This window comes from Calonectris borealis, chromosome 8 (genome assembly GCF_964195595.1).
Source record: "Calonectris borealis chromosome 8, bCalBor7.hap1.2, whole genome shotgun sequence".
NCBI classification, from domain to species: Eukaryota; Metazoa; Chordata; class Aves; order Procellariiformes; family Procellariidae; genus Calonectris; species Calonectris borealis.
Genome location: NC_134319.1, coordinates 32371372 through 32384793, shown reverse-complemented (window position 1 = coordinate 32384793; position 13422 = coordinate 32371372). Strand labels below are relative to the sequence as shown.

The 13422-nt window shown below is 36.9% G+C and overlaps 1 protein-coding gene across 7 annotated transcripts in view; it reads left to right on the top strand.

Moving 5' to 3' along the window:
- Positions 1-13422, top strand: part of RALGPS2 (Ral GEF with PH domain and SH3 binding motif 2) — a 128903-nt gene that overhangs the window by 31335 nt on the left and 84146 nt on the right. For all 7 annotated transcript variants that reach the window (XM_075156866.1, XM_075156867.1, XM_075156868.1 and 4 more), the window contains 2 exons: positions 575-682; positions 11261-11311. In XM_075156866.1, coding sequence (XP_075012967.1) covers positions 575-682; positions 11261-11311 — 159 coding nt within the window. The remainder of the gene's footprint in view (positions 1-574; positions 683-11260; positions 11312-13422) is intronic.

Sequence of the window (13422 nt, the reverse complement as noted above, 5' to 3'; positions counted from 1 at the left end):
TTCTAGGATCTGGTATTTTTTGCAAATGTGAATTACTACCATTAAAAAAACCAAAACAAAACCACAACTAAAATTGTTTATTCTGAGCGTCCTCAACAGGAACACATCTGTAGCTCACAGTGTAATTTTTGTAAGTTTTAATGCTTCCAAGAGAAACAGGAAGAGATTGATACTGTTCTTTGATGTTAACTATTTTTGGGGCAGACCTTGTCTTTTTCCACACCATAGTCGTATTTGTTCTGTTTGAAATTCAGTGTGACTGTGGTGGTGTTGTTGTTATTGTTATTATTAACTTTACTGTCAGCAAAATTGGAATTTAATTATGTGTTGAAATGTAACTGTTGTGTTTTGAGGAACACCTTTGAAATCCATTGAAGTCAGTTTGAGAGTCTCTGATTTTAGTGGTCTTTGTCAGAGAAGTACGTCCTGCGACTGACTTTTTATTCATAATTTGCCCAATAGAAAAATTCTGTGAACAGTGATGTTTGAACAGAAATTTTGCTTTTGGGAGTGTAAAAACAAAAAAGAAGAGGAGAAACCAAAATAATATTAGTGTTTTTGTTTGTTTCTGCAGAAGAGTAGCAGCTCTGAATCCTTGAGTGACAAAGGTTCAGCTGAACTGAAGAAGAGCTTTGATGCAGTGGTATTTGATGTTCTAAAGGTTACACCAGAAGAATATGCGGTAAGCAATTAAGTAATTTTTATTACATTGTGTGTGAATCTTCTTGGCAGCTTTTCCTCTGCTTCTCCATTTCTATATGTTTTTTGCCTAACTTCGTTGTCCATGTTAAGTTAATGTAAAGTCATCTTTTTGGCCTATGCCGTCCAGGCATTTTTCACGTTCTTACATGTAACATAGACCAAAGAATCTTAAATCTATATGATGCAGCTTAATTCTGACATGCAGATTTTAGTTGCAAGAATATACTTGATCTGTACTTGTTTTTTCTGGAGGTGTTTTAATTTTTAACTCTGTTAATTCTTACATCTAGGGAGTGTTTTCTTCTTTCGAGTGCAATGGTACAGAATAATGAGTTGGATATCCAACTTATAACCAAGAACAAATGAGTAAAAATGTTTAACCAAAACATTGGGTGATTTATTTTTTTTTTTAAATTTTTTTTTACTCTACTTGTAGAGGTTAAGACAACAGATGGTCCTTCTAAGTGATTCAAGTATGTTACTAGAAAGATTGCTAACAAGCTATTGCTCTTACTGCATTTATAATTCAAGTGATGAGATTCATGATGAGTTGTCCTGGGGAGATTATCGATATGTAGTAGTATGTATCACAAAATATTCCCATTAGGTTTGTTCTAGTTTTTAATCATTAATAACTATTTCAGTTAATTATTAATGGATAACTTAATTTTAATGAGCACTATGAAAATTTAAAGCGTCTGGATTATGAAGTGGTACTGACATGTTAAATTCTTCTTGGATAGTTAATAGGCTTTATTCCTGACTGAGGGTCAAGTCGTGGTTCGGGCTGCTTCTTTGCTCTGTTGTCAGGAACAGCCTGGCAATGAATCACCTGCTTTTCATGGGAAGATGTTTTTGGGGCTGGCTATCCTTTCAGTTTTATCTTACGATTTCTCTACATAAAGGAAATCTAAGTACTAAAGGAATTTGGGGCTAGGGTCATGAATTCAAGTGGAAATATGCATTCAGGCTAGAATAGCTACAGGTTCCTTTGAATCGCTCTGCTATTTAGCCAGTGGTGGATGCTGTTGAGCAGCAGAGAGATCACTTTGTCTCTGTGGAGTTGCTGTCACTCACTTGGACAGCAAAATATACAAAGGTGCTTTGTCTTGTATTGCATTTCATAATCCTTTTGCTCTACTGTCCTCTACTGTCTAATCCTTCATCTCTCAGGTGCAGAAACCTTTTACTTTCATGGGTGTTCTAAATGTTGCCTACTTATTAAATCTTGGTTAGATAGATTATTGAAATCCAGTGTTTTTACTGTTTTTCATATTATGCCTCAAACTGGGTAGAGTTCCACTCGCAAACAGGAATCTTTTAATTAAGCATTTCACATTACAATTGAGAACCTGTGGTTGTATTTTTGGTTTATACTACCTGGTATAATTTTGCTCTTTTCTCAATTCCCCAAAAGAAAACATCTTACTCTTAGCCTTCTCCCTTTTAAAGTATCTAGTCTTATAGATAGAATTCTGAACAATTGAGCAAAACTGCCAGTAGTCAGTATTCAGCCCTTTGGCAAGGTTATAATTTCATTTCTTTTTCAATATTTCTGTACACAGCTGCACTTCTTTATTACTGTTTGTTTCCCCAGGCAAGTTTATCTGCTTTTCCAGTAGTGCTTGCTTGCTTTGAATGCTGTCTTTTTCTGATCATTCTTGCTGAAGGTTGTAGAAATAAGTGCATTTGCCTAAAACTTAGGTACCTTGGAGGAGAAGTACCTTTGACCCTTACACTTGTTTTTATTTTATTGGCCATTTCCTTATTCTTCCTGTTTTTAGTCCTACCATAACAGAGAAGTATAAAATCTTCATCTGGATTTCAGTGTTAACGTGAAGACTACCAGAGTGATGCAGTATGGCCAAGCTTTTGAGGATACCAGCACTGATGAGAATTCAAAACTGTGTTAGTAAGGTTTTCATTACAATAGTGGGTATGTGCCTCTCAGATTGGACATGGACATGCTACCAATTGCTTTTTCAAAGTATAAGAAAATTTCTAGTTTAGTGATAGCTCTTGTAAAAGTGCAGTACAGACTACTGTCATCTGTGACTTAGTGAAGGCTGAATTCTATTACCAACTGCAGAATGAACACTGTTTTTAAAAAAATTGTTTTTTGAAGTAGTAAACTGAGGAAATAATTTGTGGGCTGCGTAAGTACTTTATTCGTGGAGACAAAAGATAATGTGATAAAGACAGTAAAACAGCAATAAAAGCAAGTTGCTGCACAAGAGCTAGTTAAACAGCAGTCTAATTAATGGTTAGGAAACCTTGGCTCGAATGATGAAGAATTCCAGTGCATAGGTAGCATGAAGATGAGAGTTAACCGATAAAGTCAACATCAGCATTGGGAAGTCTCATCTGGTGCCTTGTATGATATGTTGCATTTTGATCAAAACGGGTCACTGTCACAGATGGGACAATTACAATTATGCTGGAGAAAGAAGAGCAAAAATCTGAAAGATAATTAAGTTCGAGAGATACTGGAAATAAGATTCATGCTAGTGGTTTCAGTACCAATATGAGACGCACAGATGTCTTTTCAGTTCCTGCTGTGTTAGAGACATTGTTATTTCAAAGCTCAATCTGTTTAGTCAGTTAGTGGGTAAGAGACAAGTTGGACTACCAAAGCTATTGCTTGTAATCCTGTATTTTCAAGAAGCTGCTTACCAAGCCAAAGAGAAGCCCAAGTGTAAATATTTTTGGTGATTTTATTTCCATATTCTTCCCTTTGGCAGTCGTCTAACACTATCCTGAATGCACAGTTGGTGTGCTGTTTCATGTAACGGTCCTTTGTTCAGTCTTGTACTAACTTTCTAGCAAAAGTACGCCAGCCCTTCAAGGGGTCTAGTTTGAATAGTAACGGAAATTATTATTGTAATATATGTGTAATAAGTCCAGTTATACTGTTGTTACCAACTGGGTGTTTTAAGTTCTTCGTAAGGTTGAAGGCTGCTTTAGAAAGGGCTAAGTTACAGCTGAAACAGGTGAGATCTTCAGGCGTAGCTGCTGTTGTTGCACATTTATAGTTTGCCTTATCCCCCTGCAGCTTACAAAAACAGCTTCCAGGGGATGTATCGAATGCCTGCATGTTTCATAAATTTTGGGGAAAAAGAATCCCATTCAATGAGTATGAAGTAGGACACGTTTGTTTTCTGCTAAGGATTCTACAGACAGCTTTCTAGCTGTAACTAATGAGGAGACTGTCTCTGTTTTAAATACCTGCTTTTAGGCTGATCACTGCTCACTTCTTTATTAAACGGCTAAAAGCCACAAAACAAGTTGGTGCCAGGATTACCCACTGGTGTCTGGCCCTGCCGATGGAGCCGTTGTGTGTGTACAGGGTAGACACAGTTGCAGTGAATGCTGTCCCTTTTCGTTGAAGGGAGAAGTGTGGTTTTGAGCGTACAGGGCACAATTTGTGGGGGAGGGATACGTTAACGGTGCAGTGGCAGTAGAAAGGGGGGGCTGGTGAGACTGAAAGAAAAAAGGAAAATGCTTGGGGACATGAGCTCCAAATTAAGATGCTGGCGAACCTCAGGTTGAAGAAATATTTATTTTTTGCTTTACAGTAAATTCTTATTCCTTAGACTGCTACTGTTTAATTATTTGACTGTTTATTACTTTTTGACTCGCTTTTCCATTTTATACCTCAACTTAGCCACGGTGGTGTAAATATTTGAAGTAGAATTAAGGGAAGCGCAGCTGTATAAATCCATTGCTTTTTTTTCCACCTAGTTATCTAAGAAGGATTCTTTATTCTTTGCCCTAGTCTCCGAAAGTGCTATGAAGTAAGCTCACACTAAGATGTATGTGTATTTCTTTCTTTTTGATTCTAGTTAAGCTTTGCCAAATGGATGTTGGAAAAAAGAATATTGCTTATTTTGGAAACAATACACAAATAAAGTTTATTTAAAAAATGTTTAGACGAAACAAGGAATTTTTCTCAGAGACATTCTTACGACAGTTAAATATCAAGTTATCTATATCTGAAGAAAGAGCACGAGAGTGTGTTTTGTAAAGGAAGCAGGTCCCAAGAGTTCTGGAGCCCCATTGTGTGTGTAATAAAAGTGCAGAAATAGGTTTTGAGGTGTGTGGGGTTCAACAAACTCATTTCCTGCCCCTTCGAACAGAACAAAAATAACTTGAACTGGCCCAAGGTTCCCCCCAGGAGAACTTTCTGTCTTGTGTGGGACTCTGGCAGATTCTCAGTTCCCTCTGTGAGTTCCTGCGCAGCTACTGGTGTGAGTTGTGCTGCGCGGTTCCTGGCAGTAATGTTGGTTTTGGCCTCTCCTGAGGCTGGTTGTCGGTGGATTAGGGAGTTTGAGGCAAGTCTGTCTGCTGCATCTGAGAGCAGTTTGAATAAAGTGAAGTACTGGACCCTAGGAGCTCTTGATGAAAAAGGACTTCTGCTTGTATGTGTTCCTGTTAGCTTTATTTTACAGAAGGATATTAAAGAATAAGTATGTTCCCAATGAGAGTAAGAAGAAGCAACTTTATTATAGCATGTGGAGGAACTATTAATGATAAAAGTTTTGGAGTGGACTTTGTGAGAAAACAAGTAGAGTTTCAACACAGGAACTTTAATCCCCCAGCGTTCATTTTGGACAGCAGAATTATTCTACTGATGCAGTGCTTAACAGAGGCTTAGCTATTTTTTCAGTGAGGAAAAGTATTCTGGCAGCCCGGAGAGACAGTGCTAAGCCAAGTTGGAAGGCTTAAATATAATTCCTTCTAAAAATTCAGATTAAGGAACAATTTATGAAGTGCTGCTTGAACCAACATGGCTTCAAGGAAAATCAGATTGTGGCAGTATTCTTCAATAACCAAAATTGTAGACATTTGATTTTTTTAATCTCAGACAGAAACTTAGTTTTTCTTTTCACACTGAGGGTCTCTGTCCAGGAGCTCTATGGGAAGCGCACTGTCCTTATGGTAGGTACATGGCAGGAAAACTTGTAGTACACCAAGTAGCCTGATAGAAGGAATTCATGCTTGAGAAGGTCTAGGGACTAAAAAGGTGGAATTAGAGCCCAGATCAAATGGGAACTTTCATATAGGCATGTGGAGAGGAGCTCAATGTGGTGGTGTTAACTGCAACTAGAAGTTCTTAAGTTACAGGTTTTTATGGAAGGAGAGTAATCCATATGTATTCACAGAAAGGAGAAAGAATTGGGGAATATTTTAAAATTTCATTGAGCTTCTCTGTATTCCTCAAAGAAGCAGTGTACTGAAATGTAGTTCTTAATCATCTGGATGTAATTCTGGCCTGACAGATCTCCCTGAGAGAGGGGGTAAATCTCTTTATATGTATATGAAGCTGTGTGCTAATAATTTTAGAATTTTGAAGTACTTAATTGTTAACAAGCCCAACATCTCAACACCCAGGAGAGCTAAAATATTTTTAAACTTGGCTGTTGGGGACTGTCCCCAGGCAAGGTCTTTCTACTACATCCAAAAGTTCCCATGGCTGTGCAGCGGTGGGAAGAGTTATCTTCCAACTACCATTCCAGTGTGTTAATTGCAAGATGATCATTCACTGTTTTTAAAAGATGGTTTTCTCTTGTAGGGTTCTTCACGTGGTTGAGAATTAGGAAATGTATTAGTTGTACTTTAAAAATATACCTCTTCTAATTGTATTCTGGAATTGTTATCTAGGCTCTAGGGCAAACATAAACACAAAACTTCCATTCAGCTCTTTCATTGCCTGAGCAATGAAGAAGTACTTTAATATATAAATGAACTTGGTAGACATATCATGTTTCCCTATCTTTGTGTAATCGGAATGCTAATTTAAATGCTAAGTAAGAATAAGTTCACAGTTTTGTATTTCACACGTACATTTTTTTTTTTTAACTCTATGCAGCTGACAACTCAAAAAACAGAGAGGTTATGGTTGGCTTGCTTCATGTAACAAATTGATGTGAACACTCACCACTTTTTGTTAGAATATTAAAACATTAAACCACATTTAGGAGAGGGAGCTATCCAGGAATTTGTATTGGCTGGGTTAAGGAGCTGGAATGAGAAAAGTTAGTGTGTTGTCTCTCTCTCACTGCAGAAACCAAGAGAGTGGCTTGCTTTATTGGGGCTTAAATTCCCCTTGATTTGGTCATGGGAGAAGTTGTTTGTTGTTGTTGTTAGAGCTGAGCAATGGCATCTAACATAATATCATAAATTACTTTTGAAGTTTTGTCATTTCAAGTGCTATTAATTAGAATGCCAGCCTTTCAGTTTGCTTTATTTTTGACTTAGCAGTGAGCAAGCACCTTTTAAAAGGGTAAAAATTCAGTTAAGTGTTAGACTTATAAATATGAATAAGTTAATGTTTAAAAAATCCTGTTTTGTCAAAGGTATTTTTAAACTCTTATGTGAGGTACCCTGTCATATCTACAAACTCAAATGGCTTCTTATCCATCAGCTTAGGTATTCAGCTATCAGTCGCTTGCCTCTTTTGAATTGTGAACAATTTTTTAAGTACTTGAAACTCTTAATGGAAATTGCAAGCTCTCTAAAAAAGGAACCTCAATAAGGGATGTTTCTTGAATGAGTGGTAATGTGTTACTAAAGATTGATATTGCTTTTAGTGAAAGCAGCAAGATGTGTAAACCAAACAAGCAAAAAAAAAAAAAAATCAGCCTAATATTAATGTGATACTAGAAGAAAGAAGTTTCTCTGTTAAAACTTACTGACTTGTTGTAGTTCTCAGACTTGCTTTTTTTAATATCGTAATGTACTTAATAGCGATTTCAAATCTTCTTAGTAATGAATGTTAATCTTGAACCTTGGCGTTTGTGTGGTTTTTCAATGTTAATATACCTATTTAATATCCCCATTTAAAATGTGTCCATCTATTTTGAAATGTGAATTCTGGTGTGAAGTTATAACCCAATATTTATGAAAAAAAGACTGTATTGATCTGGTTCTAAAGTAATAATTTGTTTAGGGGTCACTAGTGAAGCAAATAATAGTCTAATTTAGCTGAGGCAGTTCAGGTTGATTAAGAGGACAAATTCTGGAGGGCTGGGAAGACAGACAACATTTATTTTTAAGCGTTCTCTCTTCTGTGTGAACAGTGAATCAGTTTCCTGGCTCATTTTTATTGTACTTTGCAGTGAAATGTTAATAACCATTGAAATGCCTGGGTCTTTTGTAAGGATGTTATATTCAAATTTCTTCTGGTTTCACCTTCCCCACCGCAACCAATTTTCTCATTCATTTCCTTTATTGAGAAGAAAAGTGATACATTCAATTCAATCAGCCACACATTTACCTAAAATAATACATTTCTGAGAAAGCTTGGTATGCTTTAGCAGACAAACGGGAGACTAGAGACTGAGTTCTATGGCTGGTGTTTTAAGACTGGGTTCTTCACCTTGGAAATCAAAAGGAAGAGTTAACTCGTGCTGTGTGTGTGGCTGCTCTATGGTCAGGATTGGATCAGGTGAGAGAAATCCAAGCTTTCCTTCTGTCTCTGTGTCTCTTGAGTGTTCTCTGCAGGTAGGAAAGTGTAATTCCTTGGTGCTTGTGCCTGCACAGCCATGGATACATGGTTAGATGATTTACAGAACTGGGATAGATTTGCTCTTTCCTAGTGAGTGGGAAGTTTAGAAATAACACAGACCCCCAAATATCAGGTACGTTTGTCCTACACCGTGGTACAGACTTTCTGTGCAGTATTTAGATAAGTGCTGCCATCATAGGGAAGCCCTTTTCTTAGGCATTCTCAATTTATCATCTCAAACTTTTAAGTAAGACTTAGAAATACATATATAAACTTGTGCCTCAACTCCTTTTAGGATAAGTGTTCTCTGAATGCATCTTGATTATTAGCTTCAAGTCCATTTTAACTCTAGAAATTAGTTAGCCAGATTTTCCCTGCCCCCTTCTTAAATATCGTGCTCTTGGAGAAAAATCATATTCCCCCTACTTGTCAGATGTCTTTCCCTACCCCAGTAAAGACGTGCCTTGCCTATTTGTTTCCTCAAAAAAGCCTTATATGTAGGTATCTCAAATAAAGCCTTATACGTAGGTATCTCAAATAAGAAGGTATATTATTAAATTGTCAAGATGAAGCCGTATTTGCTTACCTAGATGCAGTGTAACGTAACCCAGAATGACATCTATAACATGTTTAGAAGTTTCTAAAGCTCTTCTGTGTGTAATGTAAAGATCCAGCTATACCCTTCACCTATAGCAAAGCACTGTCAAGCACGTTGTGGCTTTTGGCAACGTACTCCTGTGACTGTCCAAGGGTCCTAGTCCTTTCACAGATAACCTGCTCAGGTTAGGAGAAGGTGGGAAATAGCATGAAAAATTACCAGCATTGTCTGTGCACGTGTTCAAAATCCTTCAAAAGCAAAGCAAAGTTTTATTAACCACCATTGGAATAGTTTATATTGTCTGGGCGCACTTTCACAAATTTGTCAAGGAATGACTTGTTGCTGTCAGTACTTTTTATGGCAAGATAAAACTACCCCTCTTGAAAAAAGGCTTCGTGTGAAGATTTCTGTATTTCTGACCTTGATGGTCTAAAAAATGATGCTGAGAGTCTTTAATTTTAGGAAAAGAAACCATTTTTATTCCTTCAAGAATAAGTCACTTTTTCGTAGGCCTGGTAATAAAAGAATAGAATGGTTTCAGTTAGCAAGGTTGCTTTCAGTTTGAAAGGCATCTTTTTGTTTTTGGCAAAAGTTTATTATATATTTTTACTGTAGTTGCTATGGGTGCAAGGGAATAGAGAAGTTATGTTGAAGGCAAAGAGTATTTTGACCTACTGTATTCCTGAATTTCCATTCTTACTAATCACTGCTGCTTAAAACAAACTTCGGGGGTATGTCTGTCTGATATCCTTGCCTTCATCTAAACTTTTAAGATACAGTGTAATTTGTGCTGTTGAGACAGAAGCTGCAACTGATCAGTTGATTGTTAAACCACATTTAAAAATGGTAGTTCGGGGATTAATTTCCAAACTGGTGTTTAAATAGTTTATGGATATTAAAGAATGGTAGGTACAAATTGTATGTCTCATACCACATGCGAGTGTATTTATGTTACAGGACCAAGAATGTCTTGTTTATGTAAAAGTTTGTACAGGATTTACTGCTACAAAGGATGTTCAGACATGCACATTTATGAGTGTGTATGGTCCTGTTTGTAGTTGAGTATGTGGATTCAGTCAAATTGGTCTGATTTAATTTCACTTTAGCCCAAGACTAGAAAAAATTATAGCTTTAAAACATCATTGTTTGGAAGAAGGAGCAGCCAACTAAAGCAGAGCCCAGGAAAGAAAGTTTATAAGAAGCAAACTCATGAAGGGCTTGTTACTTCTATGGTGGTGTACTGCGGAATGCCAGATGACTGTGTCCAGTGTGTCGGTTACAGAAACTGGGACTGATTTATATAATTTTTTTATGGTTATGTTTGATTGCTGGAATTTGTACCTAAAAATAGATTTAGAGGTCAAGGAGATCTGCTACAAAATGTAGATTTGGTCATCTTTGGCAAAACACATCACTTCTTGTCTCATTAAAGCAGGTACTCTCGTTAGAGCAGGTGCACCTCTTTGCACCTGCTTTCCTTCAACTTGAGTATCCTAGTTAAAATTTTTCTGCAAGGTTGACTTTATCTGAGAAGCTATTTTGGTATCCAACAATGGCATTCAATGGCAATTGCAATTTGTGAGGGTCACAAAGCTGTCATTGTGTACCAGAGAGTGTATAAATGGGGGAACCGCCGTTGTCAAGGAAATGGGAATAAAGCTGTGCGGCTTGCATCTGAGGAAACCAAACAAGGTCTCTGGATTCACAGTTAAAAAGGTATTTGTGATATCTAACTCAGATGGCACTGGTATTTCTGGGCAACTTATATACTCTTTGAAAGAGATAGTCTCTTCTGGATACATAGGCAGACAGCAATCCTAAATTGTATGCTTAAAATAAGGCTCTGTGAATATGTTTCAAAATGCAAAATCTTGTCTTTGACTCTGGGAGGTCTCCTTTACCCTTTTCAAAGCTAAACAGACATCCCAGAATGAAAATGTACTTATCGGTTCTGACTTGCTGGAAGTGAGATGGCTGTGTTTTAACTGTTGCTGTGCGGTTCAACAATTACTTAGCTTAGTTGTTCAAGTATTGATTTGAAAAATTTTAGAGATATTTCAATAGAATTGTGTAACACCTAGACTAAGATTCAGAGTTTGAAGAGAAACTGCCCTTAAGCAACTCACGTTAGTTCCTTGTATTCTTGGATAGCTTCTTATATGGTGTTTCTGAGTTCAAGCTCTGTCGTGCATACGTAACTGCAGGATTATGCTCCTGAGAATAACTTCTCATAATTTGTTTGCTTTATTAAATGTAAAGTTTGGAGCACTTTATTCTCTGGTTTTGCAGGATGGCTCTGTGGTAGGAGCCGAAACCTCTGAAATTAGCTACGAAATGAAAGTCAAATAATAGAAGCAAACAGAACAAATACAGTTCTCATGCAGCACAGTAACTTAATGGAATGCAAGGTTAATTTTGAGCTTAACTTATGTGTTTTTTTTTTTTTATTTCAGGGTCAGATAACGCTAATGGATGTCCCTGTGTTTAAAGCAATTCAGCCAGAGGTAAGTAGTTCATTGGTTTTGTTTTCAAATTTAAATGGAAAAAAGTTATGCCAGTTTATAAATTCTGGAATTGCAAAGTGTATGTATGTCAATAAATCTTAATTTTTGTCCCAGTTCATATAGCTCTGAAGCAGATGGTTTTATAACACAAAATTATCTGGAACTAATAGTTTGTTTGGAGAATGAAGTGTTGGTATTTAAATATGTTCAGCTAGTGCTAGAGATGAAGTATCTGGGTTTTAATGTTTCTCAGTGATAAACATCTTGATTTGACTATTCTGATCATAATGGTTTAGGTTTCAGTTCCTGATACCTCATGCCATACCTCATCCTGTCCTGTGTTTCCCTAACTGGTTCATATCTTTTCTGGAAAAAAAAAATGGCTGTAACGGCATCTTTTATTCAAGATAGGTGTGATGTGTGGATATGTTGGAATAATATATTGATGATTTGTCATCTTCGTTTTGTTTTTATATAATACCATATTCCTTTCTGATTGCAGCCTGACTTGAACTGACGTTTTCAGAATCTTCACAGTGACTATAATAAATGATGAATTTGTTTACCCTTATTTCTGTACGATTAGCATTTTCCTGTGGGCATTGTTTTGCACTTCTGAAGGTTTATTTTTCAGTTTATTGTCCACTTTATCAGTAGTGTGCAAGTCTGTCTCAGCTCATCAGTCAGCTTTAGACTATCATGAGCTATTTTATTGGTAGCAGGCTTTTGACATGTCACTCTTGTGGCACACTGAAGAATATTTTGCTTCAACTCTTGGTTGTGATTATTGATTTCATCATTTGTGTACCCACAAATTTTTTGAAGGCTTCCTTTACATCTGTACTTGAAAATGTTGTCATGATTTAGCTTTCATGATTTCAGCAAGCTATTTCCCAACCCATGTGCGTTTGTGTGGGGTTTTGGTTGGGTTTTTTGTTCGTGGGGTTGTTTTTTTTTTCCTTCCCAAATCCTTCAAAGAGCCTCCCATTTGATCTCTGCCTTTTTTTTCCTGGGCATCCTTAGAGGCTTTTTGATTGGCAGAATGTGTTTATCCAGATCTTCTAATAGGGTATCTCTTTTTTTTTTTTAAAAGTCTTTTTCCAAAACTTCAAAACATTTTACTCTTTTATCTGATTCTTTTAAATCTTTTCCTCATATGTGTGTTTGTGTACATCTTTTTCTAATGTTAAGCATTACTGCTATGTAGGGTTCCCCCCACCCCCAAGTGTTGAAGTTGAATAAGCTCTGGGTGCTTTTATGCAGTGCCTCGTCTCTAGTTACACTGAGCTTCAAAGTTCTGGATATCGAAAAATCAAAACATCAATTTAACTAGTTAGGACTTTTCCTCATGATCTGCTGATAAAGAAATTCCACTGCTTGAGCTTGATGGTAGTTTATTCTTTGCAGTCTGCTTCCAGCACTGCACAGGTTGAGCAGTCAGCTGTGTAACAATCGCCAGCAAGCAATTTAGATAAAGTGGCAGTGATCCAGTACTCCATACCTCATAATTTGTTGCCCTTTTAATGCTATCTCTTGTATCTCAGATTATGTTGTGTGAGCAGACCTACAGAAAGTCTCTGGGAGATGAGAAGAAATGTCAAGAAAGTACATCTAATTTTGTTGGCTGTTCTGACTCATTATTGTAAAGCATAAAAGGGAAAAGCAGAATAAAATAATGAAACTTATCTAAAAGAAAAACTGTGAGAGGGTAGGTGAATATATCTAGAAAGTAATTCCTTTTAAGAGACCTGTATGTACTGCATAAGAAAAACTCATGTGATGCCTTTACTGGAAAATATCCATATGAGGAAGGGTAGCTGTTTTGACACTTAAGTGGTTGCACAAAAGCAGTTGAAGGCACTGACAGTGTTGAAGTATTATCTGTCTATCAGTGCTCCTTCACAGGTAGACAGAGGTCTGTCTGTCGTCTTGTATCTGATGCGCCTCTAAATTGTGTTAATCCCCTATGGAAAAGGGGCATGCAGATTAACTCTCAAGTCAGAAGAAGCTGGACACAATTAAAATACTTTCCTCCTGTTCTGGAGAAGGGGAAAACAGACGTGGAACACTTGGCCTAAAGGTGTCTTGTCTGTCAAAGCAGATTAATGAGG